Source organism: Eubalaena glacialis, chromosome 7, assembly GCF_028564815.1.
Source record: "Eubalaena glacialis isolate mEubGla1 chromosome 7, mEubGla1.1.hap2.+ XY, whole genome shotgun sequence".
Lineage (NCBI taxonomy): Eukaryota > Metazoa > Chordata > Mammalia > Artiodactyla > Balaenidae > Eubalaena > Eubalaena glacialis.
Window position 1 is genome coordinate 107,032,136 of NC_083722.1, and position 21,389 is coordinate 107,053,524.

The 21,389-nt window shown below is 45.9% G+C and overlaps 2 protein-coding genes across 5 annotated transcripts in view; both read left to right on the plus strand.

Annotated features, from left to right (window-relative positions):
* The window catches only part of ATG7 (autophagy related 7), a 333,595-nt gene that overhangs the window by 76,236 nt on the left and 235,970 nt on the right, over positions 1-21,389 (plus strand). For 2 of the 4 annotated variants that reach the window (XM_061197267.1, XM_061197270.1), the window contains exon 1: positions 13,840-13,888. The exons of 1 other annotated variant lie outside the window; for it this stretch is intronic. The gene's annotated coding sequence lies outside the window, so the exon portion shown is untranslated. Of the gene's footprint in view, positions 1-13,839; positions 13,889-21,389 lie in introns of those variants that run through there. One more of the 4 variants, XM_061197269.1, reaches the window with a different exon arrangement.
* HRH1 (histamine receptor H1) lies at positions 4,235-5,698 on the plus strand. Its single transcript, XM_061195590.1, has one exon. It carries the CDS (start codon positions 4,235-4,237, stop codon positions 5,696-5,698), a length of 1,464 nt encoding a protein of 487 aa, XP_061051573.1.

Sequence of the window (21,389 nt, forward strand, 5' to 3'; positions counted from 1 at the left end):
AAAAGTATCAATGAAATAGAAAAGTTAGAAGCATTGTACAGTGAACACCCATATATCTACCACCCAGGTCATAAATTAACATTTTGCTCTTTTTGCTTTATCATATATCTATTCATTTATCCATTCTTCTAACCAATCATCCATCCAACTTACTTTTTGATTAATTTCAAGTAAGTTGCAGACAGCGGTAGACTTCACCCCTAAACAATTAATTTCACACTAATTTTCATTTCAGTGATCTCAGTTCAATCAAGAAAACTTTTGTTTTTTAATCAAAAAGGAAAAATATACATAGATTTTTATATAAAAACAAATCATTTTCTGTCAAATAGAATTGTGGAATGATAAATAGTATATATGCACAATGAAAAAAATTATTTGTTTTCCTCTGTGTGTATGAGGCAAAGAGAAAAAAGAGAAATAAGAAAAGAGAGGAATTTCCTCAAGGCAATGAGGAAAGAGAGAAATGAGACACTCCTGTGGAAGTGGGAGGTGAGAGCTACCTGGGGAATACCGAGCTGGGAGTGTTTTAGGGAAGTGCTTCCTGCTTCCTCCCAACCAAAATAAAAAATAGAAATCCCTGAGACGATACGGCCCTAGCCTTCTTTCCTCCTTCCCGAGGTGACTGTGGACAGTTCCAAGCAATTGGACTTGGGCAGGGCTGACGGGGAAGCTGTAAGGTATTGGGTGTTGGCTTTAAGAGTGGAGAAAGGTACAGACTGAAGCTACAGATTCAGGGGTTGTCCTGACAGAGGTAATGGCTGGAGTGGAGTGGGGTGAGTGGGTGAGACCCCTGAGGCTGACAGCAGGAAGTGACGGGAGCAGAGGGCAGGACCGCGTCACAGGAAGAGAAGGTGATGCTATTGAAGCAGTCAGAGGAGGCACACTAGGAGGAGTCGGACGGCTACCCTGGCTGTGGCAGTGCAGAGCTGGAGGAGAACTTGGAAAAACACCTAAAGCGAGCCTCTAAAAAGGAGACCTGAAAGTCTTTAGCGATCACCTCCCCACCTCTCACATATGCCACGGGAGAAGATGCAGGCTGAGAGATCACTCAGAAAATTAGTGATAGAGCTGGAGCAAAATCCGTGCTATCCAAGTGGTGCTTTTCCAACAAAGTAACTCAAAGGGTTCCTTCCACAAGGATCAAATGCCTTGGGGTCTTGCTTTTTTTCTTTTTTAGTTGAAGTATATTATATTTGTTATGGGTAAAAGTCACAGGCATACAACATAGTGATTCAATATTTTTATAGGTTATTTATAGTTATTATAAAATATTGGCTATATTCCCTGTGTTGTACAATATATCCTTGTAGCTTATTTATTTTATACACAGTAGTTTGTACCTCTTAATCCCCTACCCCTATTTTGTCTCTTCCCCCTTCCCTCTCCTCACTGGTAACCACTAGTTCTCTCTATCCGTGAATCTGCATTTTTTCCATTATATTCACTAGTTTGTTTTATTTTCTAGATTCCACATATAAGTGATATCATACAGTATTTGTCTTTCTCTGTCTGACTTACTTCACTAAGCATAATGCCCTCTAAGTCCATCCATGTTGTTGCAAATGGCAAAATTTCATTCTTTTATATGGCTGAGTAATATTCCATTATATATATATATACATATGCCACAATCTTCTTTATCCATTCATCTGTTGGTGGACACTTAGGTTGCTTCCATATCTTGGCAATTGTAAATAATGCTGCTATGAACATTGGGGTACACTTATCTTTTTGAATCAGTGTTTTTGTTTTTTTTCAGATATATACCCAGGTGTGGAATTGCTGGGTCATATGGTAGTTCTATTTTTAGTTTTTTAAGGAACCTCCATACTGTTCTCCATAATGGTTGCACCAATTTACATTCCCACCAACAGCGTACAAGGGTTCCCGTTTCTCCACATCCTCACCAACATTTGTTATTTGTGTGGTTTTTTTTTTTTGATGGTAACCATTCTGATAGGTGTGAGGTGATATCTCATTGTGGTTTTGACTTGCATTTCCCTGATGATTAGTGATGTTGAGCATCTTTTCATGTGCTTGTTGGCCAGCTGCATGTCCTCTTTGGAAAAATGTCTATTCAGGTCTTCTACCCATTTTTTAATCAAATTCTTTGTTTTTGTTTTTTAAATTTATTTATTTTATTTATTTATTTTTGACTGCATTGGGTCTTCGTTGCTGCACACGGGCTTTCTCTAGTTGTGGTGAGCGGGGGCTACTCTTCGTTGCGGTGTGCGGGCTTCTCATTGCGGTGGCTTCTCTTGTTGCGGAGCACGGGCTCTAGGCACGCGGGCTCAGTAGTTGTGGCACACGGGCTCAGTAGTTGTGGCGCGTGGGCTCTAGAGCGCAGGCTCAGTAGTTGTGGCGCACAGGCTTAGTTGCTCCGTGGCATGTGGGATCTTCCTGGACCTGGGCTCGAACCCGTGTCCCCTGTATTGGCAGGTGGATTCTTAACCACTGAGCCACCAGGGAAGCCCTCTTTGTTTTTTTGATGTTGAGTTGTATGAGCTAATTATACATATTGGATATTAACCCCTTATCAGCCATATCATTTGCAAATATTTTCTCCCATTCAGTTGGTTGTCTTTTCATTTTGTTGATGGTTCCCTTTGCTGTGCGAAAGCTTTTAAGTTTAATTAGGTCCATTTGCTTATTTGGGGTCTTGCTTTTTATCTTTAAAAAATCGTAAGAATTTGGCCTTCTACTCAAGAATTTATCGGGCTTTGTATTAATGTAAAAATAATGTTTTTGCTAAAGAGACATTTACACTCTGTTAGTATTTCTCAGTTTTCTTTAAACTCATACCACTCTATAAAAATCTAACAATGCCTTCTGGAAGTTTTAATACCTACTTCGACCTCCCTCCCCAATTGAGGATCACCTATAGCAGGATCCAATCTCTTTTCAGTATAGTCCTACTAGCAAAGGTTTTGTTACATGTGACTTTGCATATTTTATGTAATGAAAAAAGATTTCAAATATAAAAGTGAAATAATGAATATGCTTTCTCAAATAACATAACCCTCTTCCCATTTGAGAACCATTCATCTAAGGAGATTTTCTAGATTTATTTCATGCTTTGTGTGTCCTGGTAACCTCTTCTGTATTGGTTAGGAGTGCTTTTAGATGCAAGTAAAAACTCCCACAACAGTGACTTAAGCAAAAAAGATATTTAATTATTTCCCATAATAACCAGCCTTGAGGAAGATGATTCCAGGGTCAGTTCAGCAGCTCAGTAATAACAGGTCTCTGGGCTGGCGTCTCAGTGGTGCTTCCCTGATGGCCCCAAGATGACTGAAATAGCCCCGTGCATCACTTCCTGTCACAAAGAAGAGGGCAAGTGGGAAACACACTTTTACTTGTTTTGCTCATTTGTCAGAGAGGAAGAACTTTCCAGAACCGCATCTCTGCCATGAGACTTCCCCATCTACTTCCTTGGCCTCTAGGAGTTGTGTTTCAAACCCACTCCTAGACCAGCCACTGGCAAAGAGGAACGAGGGGGCATATGCAACTGAGACCAATCATGATGCAGCCCATCTCCCGGGACATGTGCAACATGGGACTTGTACAAACCTCCCCTTGTTTTTTTTTTTTACTTTTTTTTTTTTTTTAAGTATTTATTTATTTATTTATGGCTGTGTTGGGTCTTCGTTTCTGTGCGAGGGCTTTCTCCAGTTGTGGCAAGCGGGGACACTCCTCATCGCGGTACGCGGGCCTCTCACCATCGCGGCCTCTCTTGTTGCGGAGCACAGGCTCCAGACGCGCAGGCTCAGTAATTGTGGCTCACGGGCCCAGCCGCTCCGCGGCACGTGGGATCTTCCCAGACCAGGGCTCGAACCCGTGTCCCCTGCATTGGCAGGCAGACTCTCAACCACTGTGCCACCAGGGAAGCCCTTCCCCTTGTTTTTGCTCACCCCTCCCCTCACTAGAATGTGAGCTCCTTGAGGACAGAGGTTTTTGTTTTGTTCACTGCTCTATTCCCAATACCTAGAACAATGCCCAGGAATGCAGTAAATAGTCATCAAGTGAAGGAAGGGAGGAAGGAATGGCTAAAGAAGCAGGGGATATAGGCTTGTAGGTAACCAGCAGTGTCTATCAGCCCCGACAGTATACAACCCTAGCTTTATCACTGTGATAGCACCGAGTGACTCTACTGATCACCGGGGCTCTGACCTGAATCCTTGTGTCTTTCCTCCCAGGGAGTGAGCCATAGCTGGAGGCTACTCTTGTGCCAATGACCCTTCCCAGTTCCTCCAGCGTCTTGGAAGACAAGATGTGTGAGGGGAACAAGACCACCACGCCCAACCCCCAAATGATTCCCCTGGTGGTGGTCCTGAGCGCCATCTCCTTGGTCACAGTGGGACTCAACCTGCTGGTCCTGTATGCTGTGCGCAGCGAGCGGAAGCTACACACGGTGGGGAATCTGTACATCGTCAGCCTCTCGGTGGCCGATCTGATCGTGGGGGCCATCGTCATGCCCGTGAACATCCTCTACCTCCTCATGTCCAGGTGGTCCCTGGGGCGCCCTCTCTGCCTCTTTTGGCTCTCCATGGACTATGTGGCCAGCACAGCATCCATTTTCAGCGTCTTCATCTTGTGCGTTGATCGCTACCGCTCTGTGCAGCAGCCCCTCAGATACCTGAGGTATCGTACCAAGACCCGAGCGTCGGCCACCATCTTGGCGGCCTGGTTTCTCTCCTTCCTGTGGGTTATTCCCATTCTGGGCTGGCATCGCTTCATGTCGAAGACCTCAGGGCACCGGGAGGACAAGTGCGAGACGGACTTCTACAATGTCACCTGGTTCAAGGTCATGACTGCCATCATCAACTTCTACCTGCCCACCTTGCTCATGCTCTGGTTCTATGCTAGGATCTACAAGGCTGTACGGCAGCACTGTCAGCACCGGGAGCTCATCAGTGGATCCCTCCCGTCCTTCTCTGAAGATAAGCTGAAGCCAGAGGACCTCAGCGTGGGTGCTAAGAAACCAGGGAAGCAGTCTCCCTGGGAGGTTCTGAAAAGGAAGCCGAAAGATGCCGGTGGTGGACCTGTCTTGAAGCCAGCATCCCAAGACCCAAAGGAGATAAAGTCTCCAGGTGTCTTCAGCCAAGAGAAGGATGGAGAACTGGACAAATTCCATTGCTCCCCACTTAACATTGTGCAGACGCAGATGGAGGCAGACGGGAGTGGCAGGGAACACGTAGCCATCAACCAGAGCCAGAGCCAGCTCGAGATGGGCGAGCAGGGCCTGAACATGCATGGGGCCAAGGAGGTATTAGAGGATCAGATCCTAGGTGATAGCCAGTCCTTCTCCCGGACAGACTCAGACACCCCCCCAGAGTTGGCACCCGGGAAAGCCAAATCGAAAAGTGAGTCTAGCACAGGCCTGGATTATATCAAGTTCACCTGGAAGAGGCTTTGCTCACATTCAAGACAGTACGTGTCTGGGTTGCACATGAACCGAGAACGGAAGGCCGCCAAACAATTGGGTTTTATCATGGTGGCCTTCATCGTTTGCTGGATTCCTTACTTCATCTTCTTCATGGTCATTGCCTTCTGCGAGAGCTGCTATAACCAACATGTGCACATGTTCACCATCTGGCTGGGCTACGTCAACTCCACGCTGAACCCCCTCATCTACCCCTTGTGCAACGAGAACTTCAAGAAGACGTTCAAGAAAATTCTGCACATTCGCTCCTAAGGGAGGCTACAAGGGGATGTAACTAAGTGATGCTTATGATGTCCCTGAAGGAAATAGAGGAGGAAGCCTGTGCATTGCCAGACACCTGGGCTTTCTGGAGCCAAAAGAATAGCCTTAGGGGCTGGGTAGTTCGGAAAGTTCATAGGCACCATTGGAAGAATGGCAGATGGCGGTGGTCAGCAGAGAGACTATACCCTGAGAGCAGAATATTTCCAAGAGAATCGGATCTGGTTGAGCTCTCCTGCTCCTCGGGAAATGTGGGCGCCTCAGACTCACATTGTAATTCAAGCTTTCAGACTCGAATTAATGGGCAACCGAAGGGACACGTGGGTAGAGTTCCAGTAGAGAAGTATACAGAACTCTGGAGCCTTCCTGGAATGGAGCTATACGACTGTGCAGAGACCTTATATTGATACACACAGACAGATGCTGTCCCCTGCCAGGGGACACCTTGAGAGGCAGGACAGCTATTCCACTGTGACTGCCACTTCTCAGAACACCTCTCCTCTGAGCCTCTTTTACAGCTTTCTCCAGACCCAGTGTTTGAACCACCTTGGAAATTCTGCCTTATTATTTCTCACTCACGCACATCTTAGAGTTGATAGGAAATTATGCAGTCTGCATATCCATCATTTTCAAACCCAAATTCCTTTTTTGCTATTAAAAAAAAAAAGCTAAATGCTGCCCTCAAAGAGAAAAGAATATTTTTTAAATGGTTGTTCATTAAAAACCAAAAAGGGGAGTGGGGAGAAGAAAGCCATATTTCTTGAGGGCTGTGCCAGGTTGATGTCATTTAAGCCCCATGACACCCCACAACAGGAGGGTGGTATTACAAGAGAAGCAAATTGAAGTGCAGCAAGGTGAAATAAGGTGCCTGAGATCACACAGCTAGTTATAGGAGAGCTAGAGTGAACATCCTGTGGTTTCAGCTCATTGTAACACATTTTCTACTAAAGGCAAAAATTTGTTCTATTCAGCACACACACACACACACACACACACACAAATTCCTGAGAGTGGTGGCAATTCTCAGGAGTATATTGAGGGCTTACCTGGTGGCGCAGTGGTTAAGAATCCGCCTGCCAACACAGGCGACATGGGTTCGAGCCCTGGTCAGGGAAGATCCCACATGCCGCGGAGCAACTAAGCCCGTGCACCACAACTACTAGCCTGCACTCTAGAGCCTGCAAGCCACAACTACTGAGCCCGCGTACCTAGAGCCCGTGCTCCACAACAAGAGAAGCCACCGCAATGAGAAGTCCGCGCACCGCAACGAAGAGTAGTCCCCGCTCACCGCAACTAGAGAAAGCCTGCGTGCAGCAATGAGGACCCAACACAGCCAAAAATAAATAAATAAATAATTTTTTTAAAAAAAGCGTATATTGAGAGCAGGAAGAGCTGACATAGATGTTTGTGGCCACAGAGGTGATACTTTTGAAGGGACAGTGTGCATTTTGATCTGTGAGTTTTGCTGTTTATCCAAGAAAAGTCATCATGTTCTTTTGTAGGCAAACCTCTTAAGTCAAAACTAGCAAAGGCATGGGAACATGCAGTTTTACTTGGTGTTTATGTTGCAATCTGGCTGTGATTTATATTTTAAAACTCCATGCTAAACTGCAATATATGTAGCTAGTGGGAGTGCCTGTACAAGCTGGTATTTTATGTCTTATGTTCATGTTTGCATGATCTGTTAAAATGAGAGATTTTTTACCTACCTAAAATATGATCTTTGAAACTATACTGTTACAAGTTTGATTGATTTAATACTACCTTTCTGAGTCTCTTGGACTGAGAAGATGTATTGAAATGTAATGTCAAATGTTACAAGATCTGATACAAGGTTTCTCTTTGGTTTTGTAAGGACATATACATTCACATTTGTAAACATCTTTAGGAAAGGACTTACTTTTTATAACAAGTGTCACTCTCTACTTTGCATCTCCCAAAGCTCTTCTCCCTCAAAACTGGGGGAGTTAAGGAGACTTTTATCCTGGTTTAGGTTATCCTGCAGCTGGTCTGTTTCCAGGTCAGAAACCAGGAAGAGTTGCTTCCCGGGACCCCTCAGGACCAAGGAGCACTTTTAAGGACTACCCCACGCAGACAAATGGCTAAGTGCCTGTTATTGATGTTGATGAACAGTTGAGGCAACTAGTGAAGAGGAGTGGTTACGAGCCCTGACTTTGGGTCAACGAGACTTGGATTTGAATCTGACAAGAACAAAAAATGGTCAATATAAATTGCCAGAGCATAATAAACAAGGTCCATGGATTATTGTGTACAGTGTTTATGGTGCTTGCAGAGTGAATGGTACCCAGTGGGGACTCAAGTAGTTTTAAAATATACTGAGCGTATACTTTTGTGCTTTACCACTGTTATTTAATCTAATCTCTACAACACCTTGTGAGGCAGATTTCTGTGTTTTTACAAATAGGCAAACCAAAGCACAGAGGGATTAATAAGGACCAGGTCCAAGATCTGATTGTGGAATGGGCTTCCTTTCCACGGTATCAGCCTGCTCTTCCTACGCCTGTCTGTATGCTTGAATTAATTCTTAAATTCGTGAAAGGCAAGGGACTATGGTGCAGACGTAACTCAGCCCTAGCCAACTCAGGAAAGAATCAGTGGCTGATGGCTTACACAAAATCCAGTTGAAATCAGGCTCTCTGCCCAAAATATGAAAATGAATACCTTCTTGGAAAAGGCTGTCAGAGACCTTGATTATAGATTAAAACTTGCAGACTCAGAAGCCCCTTCGGGTTTCTTTTTATGGACTTAAAGCTGATGAGCTTAAAGCCAATTCCTCCACTGACCAATTTGCCAAATTGACCAAATGTTGGCTTCTTTTTAACTATTTACAAGGTTTACAACAATGCATGTTGGGTGAGGTTTTTAAGAGACGTTTTCTGCAATTGTGAAGTTAGAGTAACAGATTTTTGTTTTTCTTCACAGCCACATATTGAAGAAGGTTCAATATGCTTTGTCCCCAGATCACTGCTGTTGCAGGGAGAGACCGAGTTGCAGAGAGGGGAGAAATAGAGGTGAAGAGACTTCAGGTGACAGAGGGAAAAACAAGGGGTAGAAATAAGAGGAAACTAGGGGAGGCAGGGGTGTTACCGAGCCCAAGCTCCTATTGCTCCTGCATGACAGGCCAGTAAATCAAGAGACAGCTGTGGGAGCTGGGAATGGTGACTTCATCTGGGAAGCCAGCGGACTAAAAAGAAGGTGGACTAGTGTCCCAAAGAGCCATCTTCCCGAGTTAGAATTCAGGCTTATTTTATACTAAAAAGAGAGGGGATAAAGTCCTAGTTCCGGCCAGACTCCAGAGGGGATGTGTTCATTTCTTCCTTCTTGCAGCCATTCGCAGGTGGGCCTGGTCAGGATGCTTCCTGTGAGCTAAACGAAAGTATTCTCACTTAACGCTCATTACCTGGGAGGCAGGGTTCCCAGAGATGGGCCATTATGTATAATTTAAGCCTATAGGCAACATCCCTTTAGTGATTAATTTGTAATAGAATACAAAGGTTCTTCCCTGTTACGGGGTGGGGGGGGTCAGAGAGGAGGGATCTAGGGGAAGAGATGGGGGACACCAAGGAACAGAAGAGGGAGGAAGGGGGGAATGAAGTGTAGAGGGACAGAGATGGGGAGAGATTAAGGGGCAGAGAGATGGAGACATTTAGGGGAAGACAAAGTGAGAAACTGAGGAATGGGAAAGGAGACAGAAGGAGAAGTGAAAAGCAGGAGACAGAGCATAAACTGAGTGGCATGATATTAATACACTCAAGAAAAACCTACATTCAAGAATATATTCTTCATTAATGTGTTCATAAGTTAAATATAGTCAAAGGAAGAATAAAGCCATCCTTAATTTTTGGTAAAGAGAAAATTCTTTCAAATGCCTCTCTGAAGGCAACATGAAAACCATCAACTACAACATCATATAAATCTATAAAAGCTTGCAAAGCCATTCCATCCAGTAGAAATCGCCATAAACTTTAGACGTTGGTAAGTTAGTGTTACGCGAAAAACTGAGTTTGCCTCTTGGTGCATATCAATCCGAAAGACACAGCCAAGCCCAAGGGCAGGAGAAGGAAGTACTTATTCCTTGCAGCAAGTAAGGAGAACCCTGGGGATCTTTCCCAAAGCAGTGCCTCCCCAACAGCAAAATTGGGGAAGTTTTAAGCTAGGGGTACATGTATATTCATGAAGGAGCGTGGGCGTTGAATGAAGTCACAAGGGTCCTAAAAGGTCCACATCATCAGCCGTTAGGTTCCAGTTGATCTGGTGGTTGAGCATCTGAGGGTGGGGGCGAATTAAATTCTGCAAAACAGCTCAAGAAAGTGCTTCAGGGCTAGTCTCTACCATTGGAACAGAAGTGGGAGTCTTTACAAATGATATGTTATTTTTGCTGTTGTTGCTTCTCTTGCCTGATAACAGTCATTTGTTTCTGCATTTTCTGTTGTTGTTGTTCCTTTAAGATCATTAATTACAGAGGCCTGTTCAAAGAAAAGCATTGTGGCCAGGCTCAGATCACAAAATGGCTTAGGCCAAAAATGGCTTCTCTTATGTCAGGAAAGCCAGGCCTAGTTCTCTTTCTCTGGGGACCCCCTACCCTATCTGCTTACATTAGCAAAATGTCCATTTAGAAAATCCATGAGTCTGCAGATTAGCCATTTGATAAATTGGTCATTTGGTTACTTGGCTGGCAGAAAATCGCTTGTCTCTCTTTTGAAGATGGGTCTTCTAGAAGGTAAATTCAAGTCTTAACAGCAGGGCGAAGAAGATGCAGGGCTCTCCTGGCTGTGACGCATTCTAAGTGCTGTAAAGAAACAATGCTGTTAAGACCTAATTTGCCAGCATATCATGCCACAATTTCTTGGGCTTTCAAAGTCTAGGTTGTGCAGTGGTTCCCACTGCGGTGGGGGGGGGGGGGGAATGGGTCCTCAACTGAGCTGCAAGACAAGTGATGAAAGTACATTGACCTGGATCTCTGTGGTCTTGAATGAGTGTCATGGGCCTCGTTGCCCTACTGTGTCTGAGAACATTCTCTGCCTTTTTATGGTTCCTGGTCTTGCATCTTTTTTGATGCTCCATCATCTTGGTGCCCCAGTGGTCTGTCTCCCCCATGCTGGGCAGCAGGGGCAGATCTTCTGCTCTGAGCCTCACCCTAATTCCCTGCTAACATGGAGGCCACATTTGTGACCTAAGTGACCATCTACTTTGGATGCCCAGACCGCATCTAATAATTTAACACACACTTTTGAGCACTTCTTGGGCCAGTCCTTGGGGCCAGGCCTTAGGAGACAGTGGATGACATACAGACATGGCTTCCACCTCATGGACCTACTGCAGGGTTGCAAGCGACAGAAACCAGCTTTGTGAATGGCTACTGGGGTGTTTTGTGGAATCCAGTAACACTTTTTTTTTTTTAACTGGTGGTGCAGTGCACACTTGGGTGAGTATGTCTTTTCTGGTTTTTAAATTAATTTATTTTTGGCTGCGTTGGGTCTTCGTTGCTGCGCACGGGCTTTCTCTAGTTGCGGTGAGCGGGAGCTACTCTTCGTTGTGGTGCACGGGTTTCTCATGGTGGTGGCTTCCCTTGTTGTGGAGCACGGGCTCTAGGAGCACAGGCTCAGTAGTTGTGGCACAAGGGCTCAGTAGCTGTGGCTCGCGGGCTCTAGAGCGCAGGCTCAGTAGTTGTGGCACACGGGCTTAGTTGCTCTGCAGCATGTGGGATCTTCCCGGACCAGGGCTCGAACCCACGTCCCCTGCACTGGCGGATTCTTAACCGAATCCAGTAACACTTCGGATGACCTCACCTCTGAAAGGCTTGAGCCAAGGCAGCCACAGGAACCTCAACAACCAGAATCCAAGGAAGTTCCTGCTAGACTGCTGCTGTTGACCTATGTGAATTATTCCTATTCCTACTCGCTGTGAGTATCAGTTCAAAAGTCCAAAGCTGAGGGTGAAGAATCATCTTATATCCACCTCTGATGCAATCAACTGTAAAGGGAGGTGGGGGCCAGTTGGCACATGTGGTACAAACATAGCTGGAGGACCAACAGTTCCCAGAGAAGCAGGAATCATTGTGAGCTGGGTGGAAACTCCAAAAAATGTATTCATTACAAGGATCTCGAAGTCCAGCAGAGGAAACCTTATAAAGAACTAACTTCAACTCAGCCTCACAGGTGCTTAATCAAGTGAAACACAGGGGTAGGTGGATGTCAGGCATGCCTTCACCTAGGAGGTGACATCCCCACTGTTTTTTTTTAAACCAAGTTTATTACATTCAATATATACAGTAAAATGCACCCATTTTAAATGTGCAGTTCAATGAGTTTTCAGAAATGTGAATGCCCATGTCATCCCTATCTCAGTCAAGATATAGAACATTTCTATCACCTCAGAAAGTTTCTCATGGCACTTTGCAGACAGTGCTCCCCTTTATACCCTAGGCAACCACTGATCTGACTTCTATCACTATAGATTAGTTTTGCTGATTCTAGAACTTTCCATATGTGGAATCATATTGTATGGACTCTTTTTCCTTCAACATTTTGTCGAAGATTCACCCACATTTCAAAACTGTGTTTTGAAGACTAAGAGGAAGAGTGAGAATACTGCAGGGATGGAGACGTAAAAGAGCAGAATGAGTAGAGTGTGCTTTAAACACCAGAATTAGTTTAGTATGACCCGAGCATGCGGTCCGAGGGGGCAGTGGCAGGAGAGGAGCCTGATAAAATGGAAAGAGTTGACAAAGTTGAATTCTACCTGAGCCCTGCACTCTTGAGAAACAGTGATGGTGAAGAAATCCCCCCACTCTTTTGTGCTCCGGAAATGGTTTACTGCAAAGAGACATCCATTCCCATAGGACCTACGTAAGATTTGGAGATGCTTCCCTTGTTTACCTGTGGCAAGGCTAGACACAGTCCTTCTGAATTCCCATTCTTTACCTTATAAATGATTTGCTGAACTACTGGTCTCCACTGATCAGTCAGAACAAAATGCTGATAAACCAAAGTTTAAACTTCTCTCATTTCCCCAGGCTCCTTAATTTTGAGCCACCCTCAGCCTGAGCCAGCATATAACTGGCCTCAAGGTAAAACATTCTCTGATTTACTATCGGATCAAGTCACCCTTTCTTCCCACTTTTCCACATCCAGTTCTCTCTAGCTTTCTTCAGTCTTCCTGAGAAGGAAGAACTCTTTTTGCATAACCCTTGAGACATCTGCAGAGCTTTCGCTTGGAGTGGTCTTCCCACAGCTATAGTCTTGCCCCTTCCCCTACCCCACCCTTTGCAATTATCCTTCTGAATAAAGTTCTCCTTAATAAGTCTGGATTTGTTTTCTTATTTAGCAAACAGGCTTCCGTTAGAATCCTAGCCTAAAAGCTCTTTAACCTTCAACAAGCCACAACTTCTCCTAGCCTCTGTTCTTTCATGTGTAAAATGGGGATAATATAACCTTTACCTTGTAGGACCTTTGTGACGACTAAAGATGGGAAACCATGAAAATATGATAGTCAATAAATAGTAGTCAATAGAGTTACATCAGAGTCACGGCCTTACATGTCAGATTAGGTTTACACTCACTATTGTCTCTTCCACACCTTTCCAATGCTTGGCACTTGGCTCAGTAAAGAATTTAGAATGAATACCTTTATCCCACTGATAGCGGGCGGGGGTGGGGTTTGAAAATAATACCTGGTTTAGAAAGAGCAGGTTGGTCACTGTTGACTTTCATCCAGCCTTTACGTATTAAAAAGGCCCGTCTCTCCACACCCGCCTCCCTAACGGTCCCTGTGGTACATTGGATGCTGCCTCTCCTGGAAAACGGACATGATAATTCCTGTCATCCTCTGAAATCACTAGAGAGAAGGAGGAGCACTTTTTTAACAGCCTGAGGGGCATACGTACATTCCCACATCTGATAAGAGAAAGTCTCTCCATCAGCTCTCACCAGGGGTCCTGGCCCACCTCCTGAGGCCCCGCCTTCCCCAAGGCTCAAGTTCCTCCCACTCAGCTGGGTGCTAGGGGCTCCTTTACCCGGCTGGCTCGTGGCTCCGGGTGCGCATGTGCGCACTTCCCCCACACCCACCCATACACCCCCCCCCCGGCTGGTGGGGGCGGGGCCACATTGCGTCATCCGGGCGCGCGCGGCGGACAGCGCCGTGGTTGCCGGAAGTTGGGCGGCGGTAAGTGAGCCGCGTTGGTGAGGGAGGAGTGGGGTCCTGCGCGGTCGGTTTTGGCGCCCTGGGGAGAAGGGGCGAGCTCGGCGGTGAGGGCGAGGGTCACGGCGGGTCTGAGGATCCTGGTCCTCCCTCCTCGAGGGAGTCACTGACTCCGGCTCTTGCCTTCTGTCTCCGGTCACGTCGCCTCAGACTGGTTCAGCGCGGGGTCTTCTGACTAGGAAGCTCCTGCTGATTAACGAAGTCATTCCCGCCTGTCCCCTGGCAGCAAGTGCTCCGAATCTCCAGTGTTGGAACACGGGAGACAGGCCGCCTGAGCTCTCCTCCTGGCTTTGCCGGTTTTGCTGTGTGACTGGCGCGTCTTTTCTGGCCAACTCCTCTCTTCTCCTTATGTGACATGATTTTGAAACCCTTTAAGGAGTTGAATACAGGGCTCTCATTCAATCACAGGGTCCTTTTTCTGTTCCCAGCCAGCTTCTCATAATAGAGAATAAGCGTAAACACTAATTGAGCTGCTGCATGCCTGGCACTGCTCTGCAAGCTAGGAATACCAAATTAAGTAAGGTACACATCCCTGTCTTCAAGGAGTTAATTTTTTTTTTTTTAAGTCAAGGAGATAGACAGCAGCACTATAGAATGAAACTGTTGTAGAAGTTTGCTGGAGGAGGACTTAGGGTGCTTGTAAGTCAGGCCGAGGCATCAGTAGGCTTCTGTGAGGAGGTGTTGCTTTATCCAAGTCCTGAAGGTTGAGCAGGTTTAGTCAGGTGAAGAGGGCTGGGAGCTGGGACCATATCGCAGACACTGGGAGTGGCATAAACAGAAGCCTGTACAATGAATGACCTGCAAGTAGTTCACTCAAGTTGGAGTGTCCAGTTGTAAAAGAGGTGATTCTGGAAAGCCATGTCATGAAGGATCTTGTGGGCGATAGCATGTGAGGAACACAGACTTTGGAAGCTGTGATACTTGTATGCCATTTCTGGCTTTGCCACTGAGCTAGTTTCGTGACCTTGGGCAAGTCACTTCCTTTCTTAGCTTCAGTTTCCTCATCTGTAAAAAGGACAGTCAGGGAGTTCCCTGGTGGCCTAGTGGTTAGGATTATGGGCTTTCACTGCCGTGGCCTGGGTTCAATCCCTGGTCGGGAAACTGAGATCCCACAAGACGTGTGGTCTTGCAAAAAACAAAACAAAACCCCAAAACAAAACAACAACAAAAAATAACAACAACAACAACAAAAGGGCAAACATTAACCTACCTCCTAGGGTTGCTGTGAGAAGCAAATGAGATGATGTATTACTCACTTGGCACTAGTAGATAGTAAACAATAAGCTGTAGCAGTTACCATTGCCATGTTAAGAAGCTTTATTTGAAAGTGTGGCTGTGAAGAGTGGAGTCCTGTGGAATTTTACACTGGGGTGTGACATGGTCTCATGTGTTTCAAATTACCCAGGCAGTGATGTGCTGATTACACTGGGTGGGGAAGGACCCACAGGGAGACCAGTCAGGGCACTTTTGCCATGGTCCAGGTGACAGAGGAGGGAGGCCAGAACCAAGGCAGCGGCTACGTGGAGGGAGAGGGGTGGGTGGATTTGAGAGGCCAAGGAAGTGGGATTTGCTGGACTGGTAACTGATTGGATGACACCTCGACAGTCAGGAGTCAGGATATTGGGGGTGGAGTGGGGAATGAATCCTCTTTGTGAAAATAAGTAATAAGTTCTTTGATCAGTGGTCCCTGATTGGTTATCCCTGACCTCAGAGATTTTATTTGGAAGTCGGAATGGCCTCTGTCCTCCTCCACTTTTACCCATGGAAGTAAGATTCACTAATGCCTTCCTGCTGTCTATCTCCAGATCCTCCTGGCTTTCTCCAGTGTAAGTAAAGCCCCACTGTGTGTTCAAGGGAGAATGAATAGGTGCTGCTTTGTTGCCAGGCCGACAGCATGCATCTCCGTGGTCTCGTTAGGCTGGGTGACAGCCTGTCCGCCTGGTCTCAGTCCAGCCACAGAATGATCACCTCTGGGATTTTCACACCTTCTTCTTTCTGGTTACCGTCCTTTGAACTTGTTGCTGTGTGTCGGCCTCTTTGTGAGTGTGTGGCATAGAAAGCAAGTCCTCTTTTCTCCGGGAGTCTGGCCATGCACAGCAGGACTGTACCCTTCTTTCCATAACCTAAGGCCCCACGCGGCTCTGCTGGGCTTCGTTGTAGACGCTTCACGCTCTTGACACTGTCACGCTACCTGAGAGCCAGCCGGGCTCTCAGCACTGCCCACACGTCCCTCCTTGTCTCTCACGTCTTCATCCCTCTCCCGGCTTCCTACCCTGCCTTTGACTTCACTGAGTTGCAGCCATCAGTCAAGGCTCCTCAACTTCTGTCGTTACAAACTTATCTCCAGCTGACCGTATTGCTTTGCCTTTTATTCTGATTCTGTGAAAAAATGGTGTTTGTTCTAAGGTTACTTCCTTTGCGTATGCTGAGATCCTGTCTCCTGCTTTTCCTCAGGACCTGGTTCCATCATTTGTCCCATTTCTTTCCTGTTTAACTTATCCCTCTAATTTAAATATCCTCTGTTTACTCTAATTTTCAAAAAAACAAAACACCCTCCCATTAACCTCTGCTGTACCCTGTCACACCTCCTTTTCCCAGCCACTTTTCTTGGACAAGGTGCCACCTCTACTTCCTGAAGTCATCATTCACTGAAATTCTACTTCTGCATCACCCCTCCCCCAAAACTGCTCTCCTCAAAGTCATCAGGCCTTGGTGTTGCCAGAACCCCTGGCAACAGAAGGAACTCTTTTCCTTCCTTATCTTTTGCGTTCTCAGCACGTCTGACATTGCTGATACTCCTTCACTTATAAAATCCACTCCTGCTTTGAACTCTCTCTCTGGCCATTTCCCCTCAGTTTCCATTGTGAGCTCTTTTCCTCCTTTTGTCCTTTAAACGCTAGTTTTCTTCAAGGCCCTGCCTTCTACTCATTGCTCTTCTCAGCCACAGTGTGAACTCTCATCTCTGTGCCAGTGACCACTGCTCTGGATCTTGAGTCCACATCTCTCCTGAATGCCAGCCCTAAAACTCAGCGAGTCCGAAACTAAGCTCATCATCTTCTCTCCAAACCTGTGATTCTCTCTCCATTCTTTACGCTCGCTCATTCACTTTCTGCATTTATTCATTCCAGTGAGTAAACATTATGAACCCTGGGAGTCATCTTGGACTTTTCCCTCTCATCCCATCCCTCCCTTCCTCCTTCCCAGCCTGGGCAGTCATCGGAGTTCTACAGGTTCTCCTTCCTTGATATCTCCTGACACGTTTTCACTTCCATTTCCTCTCCCACTGCCTTAGTTCAGGCTCTTCTCACTTCCTGCCTGTATTCCTGCCCAGCCTCTGAGCTGGTTGCCCTGCCTCAGCAGTCTGGCCCTAACTGGTGCTGAAGTGCCCTTTCTAAAATACAGACCTTTGCTAAAATACAAATCAGTAGCTTTTCATGGAAGACCTTTCATGATTTGGCATTCACCTGCTTTTCTGGTGTGGTTTCCACCTACTCTGCCACACGAACCTTTTCTTCTCGCCATACAGAACTCTTTGTGTTTTCTGAAACATACCATGCTATTTCCTTTGTTCATAGATTCAGTCATCAGCAGGTATTTTCTGGGCACCTGTGAGGTGCTAGGACTGAGTCAGGTGCTGGGAAAACAATGACGGATGGAGGACAATGAGAAACTGACACAGTTCCTTTCTCAAAGAGCTTTTCTCCTCGTAGGGAAGACTGACATTCATCAGTATATATAAAATAACTGCGCATGTGCTGTGAAGCGGGAGGTAATGGTGCTCTTTGTGGGTAGGATACAGGAGAACTGACCTAAGCAGGAGACGAGGGAGTCAGGGAAGGCTTCCCTCTACTGATGGTTGAGCTCAGATTTGATGGGAGAAGAGGAATTAAGTAGACGCTGGGCATGTGGATGGACAAGAACATTCTAAGCTTGTGCAGAGGCCATGGGGGTGTTTCTAGAATTGGAGACGTGGAACTGAGAGAGCTTCCTCCTTTTGCCTGGAGTGTCCCTACTCCCCACTGTAGCCTTCCTCATCCAGTGGGACTGGCTAGGGCTGGTGCTGCCGACCACTCCCCTCTCCCAGCCATCCGAAGGACGTTTGGAAGTGTGTGGAGCTGTTGTATTTTGTGACATGACCGCGGGGCATTACTGCATTTAAGAGGGTACCAGAGGTGCTAGACATTCTGCAATGTGTGGGGCTAGCAGCAAATGAAAAAGAATTGTCCCACCCAACATGTCAAGTGGTGCCCCTGTTGAGAATCCACTGCCAGTTCTTTTCGAAATCTGGGCTCGAGGGTTTCCTCCTCCTCCCACAGCACCCTGCCGAAACGCTTTCACCACACTTACTGTGCTCGTGTTACCCGCAGCTTGCTCTGTTGTCATTCCTGGTCTGTCTTACCCTCAAAACTGTTAGCTCCTTAAAGGCGGAGACCATGGCTTTTTGCCATTGAGTCCTGAGATACAGCATAGGGACTAGTAGGTCATATAAATGTTCACTGAAGTAATAACGAAATGGAAACCTCAGTGTTTTTGGCATGTGCTTTGTTGATGGTGTTAATTTTCCTTTTGAGTGCCTCCTGTGTGCCAGATACATGCATTTTCTAGTTGAATCCTGTCAATAATTCTGGACCACAGGTGGTGTCCCATCTTACAGATGAGGAAACAGGTTCAGAGAAGGAAAATGACTTGCCCAAGGTTGTGTGGCTTGAAGTAGCAGAGGTGGGCTTTGAACCCAGGTCTCTCTGGCTCATGAAGCTACACCCTTCTGTCTACCATACCAACTCCAGCGTATCAGACTACGTTGTTGTCCAGTTGTTTTTTTGGACTGAGATTTAAGACCCTAGATTTCCCTCTGTGAAAATTTTAATCTTGTTAAATAGACCTGTCATTCCAGGTGGTCAGAATCTTTTATTCTGAATTATGTTATCTGTTATAGTGCCTGTTCCTTCTTGCTTCATGTCATATGTAGAGTTGATAAGCAAACCTGTATCGTTATCCAAGTCACTGGTAATATGTGGTTATAAGAATATCTTACTGAATGTATTTGTCTATGTGTCAGCTTCCCTGCTGTAACAAGGTTCAGCATGCATAAAATACTTGGTAAATATTGATGAATATTCATTCACATAGATAAGTAAAATAAAAATAAATTGGCTAGGCCCCGAGACTGAGCCAAAGACATCCGTTAGCTCCTTTCTTATTAACATCAGTTCATTCCTTCAGCAACACCGTTTGAATAAGATTATTTTTACCAGTTTTAAATCCTTCTAATTATGTCAGTGTCCAATTCCTACATCTTCATCTTGTCTACTAGGCTATCTGAAGAAGACTTGTCAGAGACCTTGCTGAGGTCCACATAGTCTATCTCCTTTGTCTATGGTTCTTCCATAATCAAGGCAGAAATGCAGTAACTCTGTCATGACTTGTTCTTGGAGAAACCATAGTGGTCTTTTGTGAATACTCAGGGTTGCTGCATACAGTTGTGCAGGTGGTACACTGCACAAGAGGCCAGATCTAAGAGGGTTCCATTTAGATCATAGGCATCATGGGTGTGTTTTGTAGTGACAGTTTTCTGGCAGGCAAGGGTAAAGATATCTTGAGCTAACTTAATTAATATATTAAACAACAATTTTCTCAGAAGAGGAGGTAAAATGTCTTGAGGAAGGTGTGCAATTTTCTTATTGTACAAAGATGCCATGTGAACCAGAATGGACTATATGACACCTTTCCTGGGAGCAGATTCTCTGTCCAGTGGGCTGCAGAATCCATCTATGTTCTCATCTTTGGAAATCAAGTAGTTTGAAAATCTGAAATCAGGTGTTTGCTTGGCCCAGTTTTTCAGCACCTCTCGTTTTCCAGGACTCCTTAAAGATCCCCAGAAATGAAAACCATAAAGGCTGTTAATCAGAAGCAAGCTTTCATACTTCAGCCAGCTTTTAGGAAAGCATCATGGATTTTAGTTGTTGGTTGACCTAAAGGCTCCTTAGTGATTCAGGTGAATCCAGGTGGCTGTCCCTCATGTACAGAATGGACCAAGGTGACACTGTTGGTTGGTGAACGTAACACAGAGGACTCAGAAGTGGGCACAGTGTTCTCCCTCTACCTTGTATGATCTCCGCTCTCCTCCTGCCCATGTTTTCTCAGCTTTCACTCTCACTCTCTCATAGGCTTGCCACACCCCACAATACTGGTATCCAGGGTATCCATGCTCAAAAACTGAGGCTGAATGAGACAGCAGATTGTATGTGAAGGTTGAAGTTATCATCGCAGAGGGAAAACAAAATAAAACAAAAGAAGAACAACTCCCAGAAGTAACTGTTGAGAATGAAGGTTACAGTTTGAGCTTACGGAGGCGATTGCCAGTTCCCTGGTTGACCTCCTGAAGAAGCGAATAACGTGGATCCTGTTGGGGCAGAGGTGGCCCACGGGGGTGAGGGAGACAACCCATCCGTAAGAGCAGTTATCCTGCCTGCTCATATCAGTTGTTACCACCTAATAGCACAGTCACCAAAAAAGCCATCTTGGGTGTCTTGCAGAGGCATCAGTTTGGCTCAGGGGCATCTTGACTCTAGTGCAATTTTTAAAAGGAATTGAGGCTTCTGTACCCAGCTGGTTCCCCTGTAGGAGTCCTGGGTTTTCATCTTCTGGTAAAGCCTACTTTTTCTTCTATGTTTGGAACTTTTCCCCCCACCTTTTGGAAGGGAAGGCTTTTTAAACCTCCTTCTTCAGCAGCCTTGCAAATTATTTCCAAAACTCCTGAAGTTGCAAAAACATCATTGCCCTACAAAACGGGCACTGGCTCTGCATGCCAGCGGAGCCCTCTTCCCACTTCTGGCGATGTCCACTGCCTTTTTACCCATGAGCAGCTAAGAACATATTCTCTTTGTCAGTGGGACTTGGTCATGTGGTTTGGTGCTTATCTTAATGACTGCCAGAGCTCGCAGCCCTGCAGCTGGGAAAATGAGAACAGAAGTCTGCTCTACGTGCTCCGTTTTGGTCCAAAGATGGTACTTCAGGGCCAAATCGTGGTTATTCTGGCACTTCTGCTAAGTGAATGGCCCCATGCAGCCTCGGAGAAGTTGAACACAGAGCGCTCCTAACCCCTTAGCACTTGCTCCTCTGGACTTCCCCTGGATGACCTAGAGCAGGAGGTCATCCTGCAGGTTTTAATTAAACCTCTGCTGTGTCTGCAGTGCTCCTGTGAGGGAGGGAAGACTTATATGAGGCCTGCTTGAGGCAGAGGAAGTTTTTGTGATGAGCGTGGGGAAGGGCGACCACATTCTCAGGCACTGTTGGCTGATGGGGGGGTGAGGGAGGGTGAGGTGACAGAGACTAAGAGCAGCTGCCATGTATTGACTACTGACTGTAAGCCAGGCACCGGCACAGGTGTGTCACACACTTTCTCATTTAGCCCTCCCAACAACCTCGTGGGTTCGGTATGATTATCCTCATCTTACAGAAGAGG